A 19774-nucleotide genomic window follows, 5' to 3' on the forward strand; every position below is an offset into this window, starting at 1 on the left:
TTTAATTAAGCACAAAGTTACACAATGGGCTGTCTGTGATCTGTCAATTACAAGTGTTGAAACCCAGTTTCTAGCATTCTAAGCCCAAAGATATACCACTGTTTACAAGTTTTCTGTACAGTTGGTTGTCTTCAATTATACTCATTTTTAGTGTGAATGATATGTAAAGTTAGAAATATTTTGTTAGTGGATTTGTTTCAACCTCAAACTCTATAAAATTCAAAACAAAAAGCACAAACATTAGTTCTATAAGTTTATTGTTTATTCAAAAATACAGTTGCCTTGTTTGAAAAAAAAAAAAGGTTATATGTAAAGCTTACTAAATTGCATTACAAGTGTTTTTACACTATCAAAATACTTACACAACAAAAGACAACTGTGTAATTCTAATTGGCACCTTTCTGAAATTAATATAAATATTTTCAACATGACAAGTGAATAACACTGCTTAAAAGGTAATACTTCTATTATAACTTTTAATACATACTGTAACAAGTAGAATTTTCAAGGAAGCATAAGCAGCTAGGCCATATCTCAAACAACTGTTTGTTTCGTCCTTGCGAAAAGTAATGTCATATCATTAAGTATATTGCTTGGATTATAAAATGAGATAAACAAAACTATGAGTATTGGACCAACAAATCAATTAATATGTTTTAATGAAATAATGTTTTATAATTGTATATGTCATTATAGAATCACATCATTAACACAATTATAGTGCTAAGTCAAATACTTGGCATATTAATAACACAAAAAAAAAAAAAAAAAACTTGTGATGTTAACTGAAGATAATAGCGTGTTTGGAGATATCTTATAACAGTCAAGCAATTCATGAAAAAGTTGGACCATCTGAAAAAAAATTTATTAAGAATACTTTAACTGTCTCATATATATAGTTCTAATGAAGGTATGTTTGTTCACTATAAATAACCAACCAAAACCTCAAAGAAACCAATGCAAGAATTACTTATCTGATTAAAAGATCTATATTTTCAATTTCAGCATAGGATCAGGCAGGTTGGCTCAGTTTACTCAGAGTGTATATGACACACACATACTTGTCTGAGAAACATCTTCCTTGCAATAACAAGTTAAAGTAGCAGTAAGCATAAATTTAAAAATAATTGCCTATTTTAGAATACTTATAGTTACCTTTTTTTTTAAATAATTATTCCAACATTCTCAGTTTGTTACATAAAATATTATATTTAATGTCAGTCTTCTAATCATTACAAAACATAATTTTGCTAATACAGAAATCAACCCATGTTCAATTTTCATGTTATTATGTCATCACTACTTCTAAATTTGTTGATAAACACCTTTAAGTTTTGGAACACTTCTGTTTAAGACATGTAGTATCTTAGAAATACTATGGCTACTCCACATATCACTAGTCTGGTGGATGATTTTGTAAGCATCTGTATAAAGTTTTAAGTCTTTTTTGTTTTATTTAAATAAAATGCTAAAAAATATTTATTCTGCCTTAAGTAATATCATGAAATTCACTGGAAAAAAAACCCTGCTAAGCTGTACCTTTAAAAATATATTATTATTAGGTTTTAGAATATAATGTTTGTTTATAACAAAGCCCAAAGCTGTGCAATGGCTATCTGTGTTGTTCACAAAACCAAGTTTTCAGCATTTTAAAGTCCACAGACTTACTGCTGTGGCACTGGGGGAACTATAATATAAGAAACTACATGTACTTTTTCATATTAAAGTAGTGTTCAAAGTGTCTTTTCAATTTGTTTGTTTCAGAATGTTTATGCAAATCTACATATATCTGCACACAGCCATCCTTAATTTAGAACTTATAGACTAGACAGAAGGCAGCTCGTTAACAGCAAATACTACCAACCTCACCATACTCTTAAAACACACCTATGTTCCCAAAGTAAGGATTGCAATTTTATGGTGGCAGGACATGAACTGAGAACTCTCAGATTTAAGGTGTTGGCACATTAATCACTCAGTCATGCCCAACTCTGGCAGAACATGAACTGAGAAGTTTCAGTTTCAAAGTGAGGCACATTAATCACTCAGTCATGCCCAGCTCTGGCTATTCACATATTTATTCTTTCTTAATCAAAATTCAGTTTTCAGAAATACTAAGCCTAAATTTAGTAAACATACTATATTATCTAATACATATTAGGTATTAGACAAAACTTTTTATCTGTTATAATAATGTCCATATCACATTAAACTATTATATTTTTAAACAGAGTTGAGACTATTTAAATTTATGGGTCAAAGTATTTGTTGAAAAAGTCAATTTTCATAAATTACAAAACACATCACTATAGAAATGTAGTATTATATATATATATATATTCCATTTTGTTTATGAATTTTAGAACATTATTAAACAATATGTTAGATATATTTCATAACAACAAGTGTCAGTAAGAGTTTATTTAAAAAAAACCTGCTTATCCTTTTTCTCAAATACTTCAAAGAAAAATATCTAAAATTAGTTAAAAAGTAATGGTGTAAATGTTCTAAACAAATGAGCACAGGTTCTATGGGAAAAAAAACAACAGATAATTGAAAAGAGTATTAATAAATGAAAATTACATTTAGAAATAATTAATTACAGCTTTGATATAAGAGTTTTAGTATAAAGAAAACAACTAACACAGCCAAACATTACAGTGGTACCTTCTGTGAGACTATCAAAATCAACCACAACATATCTACAATACAGTACTTGAGCATTTTAGAATGTCTTTATTTGTTTTTTTTTTTTTTTTAAGAACATTACACCTAAAAATGTTTATACACATACTGTGTGCATTGCTTAAACATCTAATCCTTCTACTGTGTTTAACATTTCTAGTGGACAGCTTTTGAAGAACATTTTTTGATTTTTGTTAGACTTATTTAAAAAGTAGATTAGTCTTAAATGATTATAATAACTATACAAAAAATGTTCAAGTTAGAGAAAATTCAGTTTTGTAATTACTGAACTCTTCTACATCATTGACTACCTACAGACTAGGGTAAGGTGTATGCTCCAATGCTATAACCCAAACATTATTACACTACTTAAAGATTATACGAGAATGCTAAAAACCAGTCACAAATAAGCTGCTTTTGAAGAGTACTTAAACTTCTTACTACATTAAAACACAGTTTGAGCTGACAACTTTTCATCATTATTCCATTACATTAAACACTTTAACAAGTAGTGTTGTCATCAAGCACTTTAACAAGTAGTGTTGCAAATCCATTATTACCAATATTTAAACTGTTTTCATCAAAATGTTGAAATAATTTATAGACAAAATTAAATGCAACTACAATTATTTTTTAATATAAAATGTAGCATTTAACATAAATTTATCTTTGGTTGTTACATGTTTATGTCCAATAGTTATTTTCACACTTTTGTGCTAAATTCACATTTTGAAGGTTTTTATTGACTACTGGCTAACACAAAAAACAAAATAATGCAATTGAATACATAAAAAATATGCAATATTTACAAGTTTAAATATAAAATTACACCATGTGTTTCTGAAACAGAAATCTCTTTTCACATCACTCCTCAAATTACATGTTTTAATGACCACACATACCTTCAGCATATAACAAATATTGTGAAATGGAACTTGACTGGAAGAAACTATCAAAACAAAAGTTGACTTAACTTTCTTCAAAATGATTTTAATATACCTACTTATATATATAAGTATTCAAATCTAACACATATGAACCAAATGCACAAAAATCTTATTATATGTTAGTCTAATTATTTGTTATAGTAAACAAGGCTATGCTACACATCACTCAGAAACAGAGTCTATTACTAAGGTGAGTGTTTCATGAACATTTTTTCAGCTATACTTAAAACATAATTTATCCTTCAATTTGGCTGAAACAATTATTCTAAGAATTTTTTAAGGTAGGAAAATACATTTTTTTCTATAAAAGAATTAACAAAAGTAATTTTGAAAATGTCAGAAAAAGTAAAAAGTATGCATCAACTGTCCCAAGACAAAGGGTGGAAATTTATCAAAAAAGTAGAAAAATTAGATACTTCACCTATCAAAGACATGAACTTAAGATAATTAATATCAGCCTTTAATATTCTGCATCTTTTCATTTACTTGAAGCTGAGCTATAAACACATGAAAGCAAAAGCAAGAATAACAAATTAAACACAATAGCTATGAAGGTGTTTAACCTGGAGGTCGAGAGCAAACAATATTGTGATGATGGTCTGCACAATTCCTGTTGATCCATTGGCCAGTCCCTCTGACCAAAACACATCGATGTTTCACTCGACCCTTTCGAGAAACCTTAGGAAATCGTGGTTTCCAGTTGAAAAATGGTACTTCAGACAAACCTTTGTATCCCCATCTAGCATTTCTTCTGTTGTACTGTAAGCCTTAATTGTGTAGAAGAAAGAACTATTAATATATTTTAAATTAATTAAGTTTAAACTGAACCAAAATTTCTAAGTTCAACACCTATTTTATCTAAAAACACACTAAGGGTGCCAAGTTACTTATTCATAGGTTTCTTTAGTGTATATTAATAAAATAATTATTATACATAGCTACATCTGCTTCACAGTAGAAAGCTAATGGTTTTAAGTTTCATAGTAATGTACCCTCCAGAAGCTAAGCTATTTATAACAAGATTAATAATGTTTTCTTTCACAGTAGCTTTTTATGTTTAAAAAACAAAAAATACTTAAGAAATTAAAGCAGCTATCTCAACAAATAAATAAATTAATTTCATTGAAAGAAATGAGCAAAGTGAGTGAGGACTAGATTATGATTTGTCAGCTACACTATCTAAATCTATATACCAAATGTTAAGCACTTGCACATCCAAGGATATGGACCTATATTTAGGAAGGATAGTAACAAAAGCAGTAGATTTGTGCTGCCAAGTCAAGTAAAGTTTCAAGTTTAGGATGAATCAAATATCATGCTAAAATTAGTTTCATTATTTGCTACTGCAACTCAAAAGACATTACTTAAAATGTGTTAACCTACAAAAAAAAAAAAGAGAAACTATTCCATTTTAATAATATCTTATACCATTTATTTATACTCTACTAAAACATTTTTTATGGCCAGTAACTGTTTTCACCTTGTTTATTTGTCCTGAACATACCAGTATGCTGGTTTAACTATTGTAATCTTTCCATCTACCAGTAAAATTCTCATTGTTTAACTTCTATTTCAATGTGTGATTCTAATATTTCCTTTACATAAAGTACTGAAAGCTTTCTCCTTTCTTGAGATATATTTATTCATATGTTAAAAATATCAATTATTCTTGAAATTACCAAAGTTTATGTTTTGTTGACAAACAAGAATACGTATGATATAAACTTACCAATCCAGAAAGGTCGACCTTCTGCTAACTGAACAAGCCATTTATTATGTTCCAGTGACTGTACAGCTGCCACCTGCCCGCCATATTGTTTTCTACATGAATTTACTGCTTCTTTACCAGATATTTGTCCACGAAGAAAACCATAGCAGATGTTTCCATACAATTGCCAACCTGATTGAAAGACAAATTATAGTGTCAACATTGTAGTTTCAAATAAAATATTCCACAATTCATTTATTTTGTGTGTGGATGTATCCATCAAATATAATATTTAAATAATACTTAGGTAGTGGCATCATTGTTTTTTTACCAAACTATTTGTTTGACAAATAATACAATTCAACACAGTCCAACACTGCAGCACTAAAAAAGAAAGATAAAAGATATCTCCTTGATGAAATTTGGTTGAATGGATAGCAACTGTTTGTTGTAGAGATGCAAATATAAAGGACAACCTTTCATCTTCAGGTCACTGTGTGTATGATGGTGTTGATCTTAATATTTGTGGCTCAACAACAGGCAGTTGCCATCCATTCAACCCAATTTCATCATGAATACTCTGCCTAAACAATCTATCAAAAGATATCCCCCCCCAATGTGAAGGTTCTTGGATTGATAAACTACAACCAATTTAATAAATACACGAGTAATTCAGAAATTAATCTACACAAAGCACACTAGCGTAACACTGTCTTCAGCACAACTGTAACTCAATCAATAATAAAGTAAAAGTAGCATGTGAAGAAAAAAGCATAATAAAAGAAAACCAAGAGAACTAATCAGTTTTAGAGCCTCCAACGATTAATTTAGTAAATAATACCATAAGTTATAATTTTCTTATACTGTACATTACTGCCCCTTATGCATATAGGAATTCTCATTTAGTGCTGCCCTCTATATATAAAAATTGTTTTGCATTCCACAAACCCACATACTCCATGATCATCATGGTTCAATTGCAAAATACATGTAATATTATCATCTGACAACCCTCCACCAATAGGAATGTGAAACCTTCCTAATGCACAGATTCCTCTGTTAAATTCTACTGAATTATCCCTTCAAGTTTGGGCAGAAAGAGAAGCACCAGTTTTTTGTGGGGAAACAGAGGTGGGAAGTATGAAAGTAGGTAAATACATATCAGAAATATATTTTCAGTATAGGACAATTATAACTTCCAATATGATACATTACTGTGCTTATATATAGAGAGCTGGAATCCTACCCTGAATAGATCAAAGAACTGGTGTGAGGAAGAGAAATAAGCATCCTTTTGAAAGTGTTTGAAGATCACCTCAAAATTATGATTCCCATAATTGAGAATCATATGTGAGAGACTGCACCATTTCTGTTCCCAGTGTGGAAAGAGGTGCTGCATACACATTTGGAGAATGGATGGACTGGAACCAAACCACAGTATATCATATTCTTAGCCTATCAAAGAAAGACCTAGACAGTAATCTGGGGAAGCTAAAATTGATGTGCTTTTAGGTTTAGAGTCGCTAGTATGCAACAGACTGTACATGACAGATCAACTCCAGTTCAAAACCAACTGATATTAGCATATATAACCTCTGACCCATGGTAGAAGGAGAATCTATATTGTCTTCATCTTAAGTTCAATAGAGCAGAAGTAAATGCTGTTCAAACTAATCTACAAAAGAGCACAAGTACAAATCCACAAATAACCATACATTTGAGGAACCAACATTCAAATGATGGCAGTAAGAGATGTGCCCATGTGGCGGATCATAACAAACTGAATCATACTGGTACCCCATCATCCTCAGATTGTGAAACTCTTCGAGATGGACCTTATGAGGGAGAACCATCACCTTATTTAACATTATCTTCAAAATAGAATTTTACGAAAGCTGGAAGCAACATCAACCTCTAGGTACCATCACATGGAGTTAATGATCATGAGTAACAGTGTGAGGAAGATGAAACACAAGTCATACATGTGCAAGATCTTATGTTGATTAGTCCTGCTCTAAATCTAAACCAGTCATTGGGAACTGATATCCATGTAACGGTAAGACGAGAGATCCCAATCAAAGGGGTGAGCTGCAATTTGACAAATGAACTCCAAAGCAACATCATCCTCTGGGTCTCAATGTTCAGAATAAAATTGCATCTAGAAATTATAAGCAATCCCATTCTCCATATTGAACCACACACAAGCCGCATGCAACATCAACCTCCAAGACCTACTGTACATAGGTGGAACATATTTGTTAGTAGGAATGTGCAACATTATCCTCTCAGATAGTACTGTTCAGAATTGAACATCACATCTCAACATTGTGCATTCTTCCCTGAGTATACTATATTTTATGATTTCATCATAGCTGTACACTGCAGTTTTGAGAAATATTAACCATACCTGGATAAGCAGTGCTAACCACAGAGTAAAATCCTTAAAGTAAAAAGGATATTCTAGTGAAATAAATTAAAATGTATATATATATATATATATATATATATATATATATATATAAAGATAACTCATCCAAACACAATCTCATCAAAGTTTGAAGGTTGGTGACAGGTGGAAGACACTACCCCATTGAGGAAAAAACAGCCTACTGAATAAAGCAGTTGGAGATGAACATATGAGGTATAGTCGACATGCCTGACTTAGAAATTTCCTCCAACAGACAACATAGATGAGATAGGATAGAGAAGGTAATATGCCTGATATGATACAAAGGCACCTGGAACAGATTTCAGGGAGAAGGGGCCAAGGAGGAATATGCAAATTGAACAAAAATGTAAGCCTGATTGGTAATGGTGGAAGGAAAAAGGTCACAAACAGAGGAATGTTACCACAGAACGAAAAGGCACAAATGAGAATCATAGATGGAAGTAGTATGGGTAATGTAATAATGAACAGTACATATGAAACAGATAATTCTATCTAGGTCCTACAGGGACTAAAGGAGGGAAACAGAAGGAAGAATTCCCCTCATGAGCTGTACAAAGTTTTAGGAAAGAAAGTTCAATCTGAATGAAGAATGTATGTAGAATAGTACAGAGTGAGTGAAACATTGATGGGAATTATACCAGACAGACAATACTCACACATTAAGAGAAGTAGGAAATATGTCTAGAAGGACAAATGAAACAAAGAACATGAAAACATAGGCTCAAACAAAGGAAGAGTAAGGTAGTGAAGAACCATGTTAACATCCCAATCCAAAAGGACTACTCAATGAGGAGGCCTATGAATCCAAAAGAAATACAACAAAGAGGAGAGGGTAGATCAAGTAAACATGAAACAAGACCAAGAAAAATTGAAGATATGAGATAAATTGACTTGATAACCAGCAATTAACAAGACAGAAACCATATGATTGAAGAGTCAACTAAGGAAATCTGTAAAAGAGGAAAAGTGGGTCAATAAGGGGACAAACTCCAACTCACAGACTAGCAGCAAAAAACATTCCATTTATGTTGATAGGCTGCCATCAAGGAATGTCGAATAAAATGTGCTGAAAAGGAAGCAACTCCCTGAGTAATCCAGATCTCCTTGCCAAGGACCTGATAAATGCCAGGCATGAAGATGGTGGAATGAAATACTGGTGACTGAGGTTGTTGTAGAAAGGACAGAGCAAGAGGAAGAGGCAACAAAAGGGCAGCTGGTAGCTGAAGTAGATAAGGAAACCAGAGCTGTACAAGCTAGTAAGGAACAATCAGAAGGAAACTGACATGGAAGATCAAAATCACCCAGGAAAGAAGACAGGTAGGAGTATAAAAATAAGAGTATCAGTTTATTCAATCCTGGCTGAAATCATATACAATTATGATATGTGGATGAGAAACTGGAGATTAAAACAGAAGCAACTTAGCAGTTGAGAAGTACACATTGAAAAACTTAAGGATTGAGAAACCACACAGTGGGATAAATTTTGTCTGGTTTGGAAAAGTGATCACTTACAAAATTGAAAGCACCTCACTGAGGTGGATGTTGAAAAAGTCACCCAAGTGGACAAGATATTGGGGTAGTTAACAGGAAACACTTCTCCAACTTGATAAACTATCTTACTTTAGCTGCTACTATTAGAAACAGATGAGTGTGTTGTGAAAACTCCAATTTGGAATGAGCTAACAAAAGTCCATCATTCATGTAGTGGTTAAATGTAAACCCTGAACATGCAAAAGTAGGGCAAATGCTTTCACCACCAAACTTCTGCTTATGAAGCCAGAGCAAGCCTGAATGCCAAAACATGAAACTGTTACACAACCCTGTGGTGAAAAAACCAAAGGCAACATCATCTTGATTAATGAGAAATAAAAATGTGGAGATAAGTACTCAAGACATCTAACTTGGTCATCCACAGTGCTGGAGAAAAAGCCCACCTTAGTGCAAAAAAGGACTCTGTTACAGAATGGGAAAGGTAAAAAAACAACAAAAAAAACAAGGCAGAAGAGAGCAATTAGTCTCTTCTTCGTTTTCTTGGATACCACAAATAGCCTGGAGTAAAACAAAAAACCTGGTGAAGAATGGCAAACAGACTCGATAGCTCTCTGTGATAGAAGAGCCTGTAGTACCTCTGACAGAAGTTGACTGGCTGTAAAATTCTGAGGTTATGGAAAGGATATGGGTAAAGAAGACAATAGAGTTGGGGAAAGGAACAAAATTACACATTCTTTGGACAAACCCTCAATAATCAAATCATTGGCAGCAAATTCCCACCAAATGAGCCTCCACTAGACCAGAATTTACATATTAATGACTGATATTGCTGGTGCAATAAAACTTGCATTGAGAAACTTGATGAATGGTGGGACCTGTAGTGGTAGGAAGAGGTAAAAGTCAGGAAGGTGCAGGATGTGGAACAATAACAGGTAATTGCAATGGTTCAGAATAAGACAAACAAGCAGTCAAAGATAAAAGAGTTGAATGTTAACTCACAGATTTCATACGTGATTGTAAAGTCTTAGGAACATCCCCCAAAACAGATTAATGGAGAAAAGAAGCCATCTGTAAATCCTGAAGATAAGTGGATAGTAAACAAACCTGGGGCAAGATAGCATCCCTTCCCAAAAAAAACAACACTTGGAAAGGGAGACAGCCAAAGAGAATAGTTGCATCAACATGGAGATAAGAAAGGGAAGGTATCATCCCAAAATTCCTCAAGAGGTTGGTGCAGTGCCTCAGAAAGGACAAATACAATAGGAAAGAGCTTTAAGGGTAGGATAAAGGTAAGAAAACTGGGTATGAAACTGTCAGGGTCAGCTCCCCATGCAGGTAAAAGTGATTCTAACCACTGAGAATCAAGAGAAGGGTAATTTGCCTGATGGCAAGCCAAGGCAAAATAATCAGAGGTCCTAAGAGGTTGAGCAAATCAAAACACTGTGAAGAGGGGTGTCGTAATTAAAGAAATGGATCAAATGGAAAACACTTGAGAAATAATGTCTGAAAAGAATGAGTTACGCCTAGTAGATTCTGCAGGAGAGGTTTGAAAAGTTACGACATAACTAAAGCTGTCAAAATCTTTGTTGTTACAAACTCATTCAGCAGGTACAGGATGAAGTCTAGCAATATAAGGAGAAAAGTAAATCTTCTGACAAATTAAAGCTGATAATTCCTCAGTCAATTTTCCCCTGACCTGAAGCCTGTGTAATTGTGCTGAAAGTAAATGGTAGAATCATCCAAGTGGTAACATGAACTTTGAAATTCATCATGTTATAATGAATAATTAAAAAGAAATAGAACAATAAGGCAAGTTACCACTTAAAACTACAAAATACAATGTAGTAAAAGAAATAAATGATACTTCTACTTTGTGAGAAATATTAAAGAAAACAAACACATGAAAAGAACAGAATTAAAAATATCTTGAGTAGAAAACTGCTTAGCAAGAAGCAATAGTTCAGCAGAATCAAACAGAGGGAGTCACATGCATTTGGGGTGTATGTTGCATTCCTATTGATGGAGGGTTGCTGTGTGATGATTTACATGTGAGACACAATTGAATAATGATGATTATGAGGTATGTGGGAAAGCATGGCCTGTGGCATCCAAAACATTTATTGCACAGAGGGCAGCACTGAACAAGAATAACTATATGTGTCAGTGGAGGTACAGTATTGCAAAATACCAACATCTGCTTACATAAGAAATTACAATGGCTTAAGAGAAAACAATAAGAAAAGAATCTTGAAAGTTGTTCAATAATATATGAATTATTTTGTTTTGCTACAGCAATTATAAACATATACTTGTCAACTTTAACAACATAATAATTATTGAAACCTGTTTTGTTTGACTTGAATTATTATTTTGTAGTTAAAATAATTAACTCCACAGCTAGAATCCATATCACATATTCACATGGATGTAACATATAAACAGGCCTTTTAGTTGCTTATAATGTGAATTACTTGTACAATTTTACACTTAAGTTGCTGTTTGTAAGTTCCAAAATAGTTATTTCTTACAATGGTTTATAGATATAAAAAATTATATATACAATGATTAGTTTGTTATTCATCATTCATTACCTTCTGGACATCCTGAAGGATGGGATTTTGTTATTTCATGAACCATTATACTGTCATTATTCTTTGGCAAACCACCAGACAAAACTGTATCTTTGTGTTGGACATCAGAGCCTCTCTGAAAAGAAGCAGTGTGATGAAACTCATGTGCTGATGTTTGTGATAAAGATCTATTAGCCACAGTTAACAATACACCAGAAGGTTTTGAAGACAAATCAATTTTCTTTTCTGGCAACATCCCAACTACTTCCTTAGATGATAACTTATGTGATGAGTCTTTGGATGTTGGCTTCCAGAGAACCCAGTCTTCTCCATTACATTCCTGGAATTCTCTAATAGTAGGATTGAAGTGTAAGAGCCCTTTGTAGAATGAGCTGCACAGCTATAGAAAAGAGGTTGCTTTAAAGTCAGCTTATATAGAAAATGAAATCAGTACAGATAAAAGTTCTATCTTTGAGACAGTAAAACAAGTTACTCACATAACTGACAATTAATTTAAAAAAATAACATTAACATGAAGATATCAATACTAGCCAAGATTCCTTACAAAAACTATATTTGATAAAACAGAACATAGTGAAATGAACAGCAATTTAAAAAGAGGGATTTATGCTAAAAAAAAATAATTAGAAAAGCTTTTCACCTTTCTCCACCACAATGAGCCATGCAAACACAAACTTTGAATAAAGCTCCAACCTTTACACATCTCAAAATATATTGCACTGGCCTATGATATAATCATCATTAGATGACAATCCTCCACCAACAAGAAGGAACAGAATCCCCATGAATACTAGCACCTGATCACAAGCTTATTCATTTCTTTGCACTGTATTGTCTTCAGAGATGTTTTTCCAAATATTTACTGGAATTTTTTAGATTATTATTTTATTCTTGCATTATTATTTTCAGTATAATCCTTATTTCCTTAATATTTTTCATTATCTAAAAGAATGGTTCTATAATTCTTAACTTATCAGTAAAAGCTTTTATTTGAATAATCTTCAATTTGATTTTCTTTTAATCAATCTGAAAATCTTGGGGACACATATCTCACTGTTTGTTCCTGTTACTTAATCCAACATACAGGTTTTATACTGTGCTCTTCAAGGTCATCATTAACCTATTGCCGTGGGTATCCTTCACTGCACATGACAAGATTTTAGTTTTAACTGCACAATTTTATTAAACTAATTTTTTTGTTTATGTTATAACAATTAGTACAGCAGAAACTTTTAGCTAATAATCCATATGTTAATAGTAAAAAAGTTTTAAGTTCTTAATTCTATAAGGCAATATTTAAAAAAATCCTGAATTTCCCTAGTCTGACACATGGTGAACTTTTTCTCTGGGCATCTTCTCTTCTTATTTTACCAACTCCTTTCCAAAAGTACAAAATTAAATGTAAATTACTCACAATAAAACTGTTGTTGCTTAGACAAACCATAAATTTTATATTCCTCAATTTTGTTTGGTTACAGAGATATCAAAGAGAAAATCAGTCTCCTTCTGCCACATGCTCTCTTTCAGGATTTGTTAATAGTTCTCTCTCACATTTAATTATATATTACCTATAGCCAATATACAGTCAAGGTTTTAATCTATCAAATTACATATTATGTAAAGTTGTGTTACGAACATTTAATCATCAATTTGACTCAGAGTACAAGCTTCATTCCCAGGGAAAGCTAACATCTTGCCTGGATAAACTTGCAACATCTCTTGTCGAATAGTTATGAAGCTAGAAAAATTATGATTGTTAGACGAAATTGTTTGCTTTTTTCATGTTATTAGTCTATATTCTATGTTGTATTATTTAACACACTACCACTATTGGTATAAAAATAGGGTTAAGTGTTATCAATAGCCAAAAGTAAATATAAAAACAAACCTGAGCAAGTACTTTATTTATTGTTTTTCATATTTATTCTTTATTTATTATTATAAAAGTAACTGAAATGTAAAAATATGGATCTCTTTAGGTTACTTGAGATTAGATTAGGAGGGCAAATAATAATAAAAATATTTCATGAGCAGTTCAGAGTAACTCAGTAACTCGTGGGTAATGTAATTTAACAGTGTAACATGAGCTACATGTTCCCTAATTGATTTAGAATTTATAATGGAGGGAATAGCAGTTAGACAAAGTTAAAAAGGTAATAAAACAATAATATTTAATTATAAACAGATGTATAATATTACAAGTTCAAAGCTACTTAGGATAAACAAATGTAGTTTTGCTCTACACTTAGTCATTCTAGACAGAAAAATATGGAAATTTAGATTTATTTTAATTCCTTTTTGTGATTATGAGATCAGTCAAATTGACTAACTTTTTATAGAGTTAGGGTAGAGAAAATTACAGATAAAATACAAAGTATTTTTAATCTTAACATGAAAATAATTTTGCACACAGACTTTTCAAAACAAATACTTGATATATTCAAGGACAAATCTATTTTTAGTTAATAAAAACTTCACTAAAGAATATGATTTTTTTGTAGGTAAAAGATTCATAATGTTTATTGAAATCTTTCAAATTTCATGAAGATATACACATTTTATTAACAATTGGTAGTATCGAATATATAAATACCTTGGATGAGTACAAAGTGGTCATGTGGTTAGTCAAATTGACCGTGTTCATGTTGAAAGAGTTAAACCTATGCACCATTACCACATCTGGCCTTCTATCCACTCTTTCCAGCTAGTTTTTTGCTGTATGGGTGAAAACCTTTTCAATTTTAATCCCTTCTCCCAGTATTTTTGTCCTCTCAAGGATTTTCTTAACTCTAGCCATCAACAACCCTTGCTAGGGAGCTTGCAAGTGAAGATGTAGATGACCCCTGACAAATTAATGTCCCATTACTTACACCATGAAAGATTTCATCTTCACCTCTAGTCACCATTCTCCAATCTTCATAGTGGCTTTGACAGTAAGTTGTTTATTTTTCTCCTTTCTTTTTTAAGTCTCACACTACCTTATTCTAATTATATACATGTTTACATTTTGTAGATGATGGAACTCATCAGTGTTACCTGATACTTATCCAAAATATGCATCAAGCAGGGAAGTACAAAACTGTGAAGCTTATCTGCCCTTGCTAAAGGCCCACTATTGAGTTGAAGCTTTTCTGTAAGACTGCTGTAATGGTGTCTATATATGTATCTTCCAAGACATTCTGCACTTGACAAAAAATAACACAAAAAAACAAAACAAAATAAACAGCACCAGGTATGTGCTTGCTCTCATACATGGGGTTTGTACCTAGAGTCTTTAGTTTCTCACTTTGGGATCTAATTCCAGACAATTGTGCCTGATGACAATGACCCAGGCACATCATCAGTGTTTTTCTTCCCCCTCTCCAAATGTTTTCTTATAGAATACAAAAGAACTAACGCATCCTGTCTCAAGCCACTGGTGGAAGTGATATGGAGAGTTCCTCATCCAACAATGCAATCACACTGGCACAAGACTGAGGGGAGTAATGTAGTACAAGATACTTCACTACAATATGGCCCAAGCCATATTAAGTCCTTAAAACATATCTTAGTTTTAGCTTGGGGTAAGGAAATGGGATGCTACTACCTGTATCTGATTTTTGTGATGTCTCATGTAAATGTTTCTCCAGTATGGTAAGACCTAATGTTTAGCCTTCGCTACACTATACTTTCAAATTCAACTGTCTGCCTGTGAGACAATGGATAAGTTCTGTCCACCTTAGTAAAATGTTAGCACCTGACAATATAGTTTGCTCTATCACCTTTACTGGGCAAGGAGATGCTTGAGATAGATGTGGTGTCCTACTGAGTGCTGTTCCACCAAGGTACATCTAAACTCCATGTGTGTCACATTACACGAGCTTTTCTTTACTGATGCACCGCTTTCAGAATTTCTGTAATTTCTCTGCATCAGCCCCTTCACTATCTTCAGAGTGGAATTTTAACCCTTTGTGATGAACACAGGCAAGTAGCATTTCTTCAATTAATATTTTCCTTACCTCAAAATGTAGTTAAGACAGATACTCCCTTCTCTGCACCCCCTCTCACTTTTGGGGTATTTGCCTCATAAAAAATGAGTGTGTGTGCACATGTTAATGTATATAGATATAACTGTACCTGAAGGATGTGTTGTCCACCTAATGGTAAAGGGATATAATCTAATGATGTTTACATCATATGATGGTGCAAAATTCATTAAATAACATTGTCAATGAATAACAGGATTGAGCATTACATTGTAACACTCCCATGTATAAAAATGCATAACTTGTTAATGAAAACTGACTACAAACAGAAAAATACACGTGTGAAATATAAAAAGGTTGCTTTATTGAAATCTGAAAAGTTAAAAGTATTAGCTTATACATGCTATACTTACAGGATAGTTTCCCCATCCTGAGGTATCAGGTACATTTTTTGGAATATAGGACCAGTTGGGTGCAACATCACTATTTTTTGCTGCTTTTGTCTGACAATCATCTGAAAATCAATTACTTCTAAATATTCTCATAATACATACATTAATGTTAAAGAAAGAAAATTCTGATTAATATATAAATGCTTTCAAGTTAATATTTTACCAGCATGTTTGCACTATAGGCTTGATATTTTGCATGTTTACATGTACAAGTTATAAAAAAAAAGAGAAAGAGAGCATTATGAAGTAAACAACTTGCAATTTTTTCTTTATACAGGATGTCAAATACAGATATTTTAGTTAAGATCATAACAGCAGATATTACAATTCTGTGTTTCAGATCACTTAAACAAACTCAAGTACTCTTACTGATTTCAGAAGTTAGAACAAAGAATATTTTACTTTCTATAACTGACATACCAAGAAATTCTTCAATATCTTCAACTCTTGTCCTCTCTTAAGAATTCACCATCTTTGCTTCATATAAAAATTGATACACATCTCATCTTACCTTCCATATTTCTAATAGATATGGTTATGGTGCACATGAAACATTAAACTTGGAAGTAGTTTTAAGTATACTATCCAGAAAAGTCTATTTTTTTCCGAAAAAGTGATTATTTTAAATAGGATAGTATTCAAAAACCATCATTCTTATGACTGGAAAAATGCTTTTAAAAACTAAACAATCACATCCAAAATAAAATAAGACAATAAAACAAATTCTAAGCTTAGAAAGCCATTTTTGCATACTTAATGAATACTGACAAATTCTAATCTGTATAAAAATTACTAACAGAATACATCAGTTTTTTTTTAAATACAATTTTATAAAACTACTTATGCATTAAATTGGTTGTGAGTCAATGGTTTTTTGCTTACAGAGTTTCTAATAACATACGAGTCACACAAGATTACTCACAATATTGTGATTAACCCCAGTAAATAATGTTGAGGTCCATTTGTATATTATTTTGTTAGTTCTTTGTGCTGAATAATGGAAACACGTGAAATTATTCAATACCATGAAATACATGGACCCTATCAAAAACTAACTGTATAACAAACAAGTTGGTAAGATGTGTGTTAAAAGCTAATCAAATTAAAAAACAACAACAACTAAGACTTGTGATGCCTAAAGTATTTACCTTTTTTGGCAAAGTAATTAGTTCAACTTTTGCCCAATCTTAATGTTTACTACTTCATTAAAAAAAAATTACTTGAATATGTCATGAGTAATATGTGCACAGACCCTATAATAAGATATACCACTATTGGACAAATATATAATCAATCATGCCATGCCATTATCAACCAATACATTTATGTAACCACTACCACTGGACAAACAGAATCGTCCAAACGTATAAAACCGCTCTCTCAGAATAATGTTATTTTTTACCAAAACTACATATCAAAACAATAAGTATTAAAAATATTACCAATAAACAAGTAAAACTACACATACAAAATCCCTCTAATCTCTCTTAATTTGCATCTATCAATTACACAAAGTACTGTAAAAGTGCAATAACTTACCCCAACTCTCATCATGTATACTGATTAATGCAACACGTCCAACATTACTTATCACAGTATTGACAGGATCAAAGAGAACAATCTGAATCTGTTCAATTGGAGCTTCTACTAATCCATCTTGGATCACCTCGATGTTCCAAACAGCTATTGTTGTGCCTGTAATGTCAACAATTGGTTTTATATTTTTCAGGAACTGGTTTGTATAATACAAGAAAATAATAAGTTAATAAGGGTTTCACCTCAATCAAAAATATGTTCATACAGCCCACATCTAATACAGATTTAACATTTTTAAATACACACACACACACACATATATATATATATCAGGTCATCCCATAAGTAATTTCTGAAAATTAAATGCAGAGAGTGCATCATCATTTCTGTCTTTGTAGAAGGCTTTAATGACTAAAATATGTAATTGGATGTGTATAAAAATGTTCAGATAAATAAAAGAAACTAACCCAACTCTACTTTTTCAGTTCATTAATCAAATAAATCTTTATAAAGATGGATGTATCCGAGGAGCACATTAGGCATATGGTTTGCTTTATGAGTTTAAAAAAGCAATAATGCAGCAGAAACTACACAAAACATTCAAGGTGTTTATGGTGCAGAGTTTCTCAATGAAAGAAAATGTTGAGAGGGGTTTCAGAAGTTCAGATCAAGTGACTACAGCTTATCTGATGCACCACGTTCAGGTTGTCCTGTTGAGTTTAATGATGACTTGTTGCTGGCTGCACTTGATGAAGATTGTGCTGTAACAGTTGAAGAACTAGTACATAAGTTTAATTCAACCCATTCAACAGTTTACCACCATCTGCAACAGTTTGGAAAGGTGTGAAACCTTGGAAAATGGGTTCCCCATGCTTTGACAGAAGCCAATCTTAAAGCAAGAGTGGACACTTGGATTTATCTGTACTATTGTGAACATAATTCCCTTTTTTTTGGATGGGTTAGTGACTGGAGATGAAATATGGATATATTAAGGAAATGTTAAGTGCTGCAGAAAATAGCTCAGTGCAGGTAAACTGGCTAAAGCACAGCCCAAAAAGGACCTTCACCCTAGGAAAGTCTTGGTAAGTGTTTAGTGGAATATTGTTGATGTGATCCACTTTGAGTTACTACCACTCAATGCAATGATTACATCAGACTTATACTGTCAACAGTTAGAGTGCTTGAATGTTGCACTGAAAGAAAAAGAGGCCTGCTTTGATCAATCATAAAAGTGTCGTGTTACACCAGGATAATGCATGGCCCCATACATCAAGGATCGCATCTTTAAAGACTGAAGAGCTAGACTGGGAAAAACTTCCACATTCTCCTTATTCTCCACACCTTGCCCCATCTGATTATCTTCTATTCCAAAGTATGCAGAACTATATTGATGGAAAAGAGCTTGAATTGCATGAAGATGTCAAAACTACCCTCTCTACATTCTTTTCCTCCAAACCCCAAGAATGTTTTAGAAGTGGCATTCAGAAGCTTGTGAATCATTGGCAGGAAGTAATTAATAATAATGGAACATACATTATTTAATAAATAACATTAATACTGTCTGAAATCCATTCTTTTTTTCTGAATCTAAAATCAGACATTACTTAAGGAATGACCTGATATATATAAAAGCATACACATTCCTCTGAACAATCATACTAAATTGCAATTGAAAATATTAAAAGAGAATATAAATATTTCTGAACAAATGATGAATTTGGGATTAATGCAAGCAATGTTTTATTATGAATCAAACCCAAAAATATTTTGTTTAAAACATAAATAACAATAATGAAACATAAAATAATAAAGTTAAAAGTAACAACTTTATAAAAGAAAAAGAAATAATAATCATAATGGATCAATCTTGATTGAAGCAAATTCCAAATAGGCAACAAGTGCCTGCAGGATGACAATTGTGTCACTTCTATAGGTTTCCAGCAATGTTTT

General features: G+C 32.3%; 1 protein-coding gene across 2 annotated transcripts in view; it reads right to left on the minus strand.

Annotated features, from left to right (window-relative positions):
* Positions 1 to 243: 243 nt before the first annotated feature.
* The window catches only part of LOC143245059 (FRAS1-related extracellular matrix protein 1-like), a 68897-nt gene continuing 49366 nt past the window's right edge, over positions 244 to 19774 (minus strand). For both annotated transcript variants that reach the window (XM_076490858.1, XM_076490857.1), the window contains exons 14-19: positions 17828 to 17983; positions 16250 to 16350; positions 11872 to 12250; positions 5362 to 5532; positions 4196 to 4399; positions 244 to 852 (exon numbers count right to left, since the gene is read on the minus strand). In XM_076490858.1, the coding sequence (XP_076346973.1) occupies positions 833 to 852; positions 4196 to 4399; positions 5362 to 5532; positions 11872 to 12250; positions 16250 to 16350; positions 17828 to 17983 (1031 nt within the window). In that variant the 3' untranslated portion in view covers positions 244 to 832. The remainder of the gene's footprint in view (positions 853 to 4195; positions 4400 to 5361; positions 5533 to 11871; positions 12251 to 16249; positions 16351 to 17827; positions 17984 to 19774) is intronic.

Source organism: Tachypleus tridentatus, chromosome 2, assembly GCF_004210375.1.
Source record: "Tachypleus tridentatus isolate NWPU-2018 chromosome 2, ASM421037v1, whole genome shotgun sequence".
In the NCBI taxonomy this organism is placed as follows: domain Eukaryota; kingdom Metazoa; phylum Arthropoda; class Merostomata; order Xiphosura; family Limulidae; genus Tachypleus; species Tachypleus tridentatus.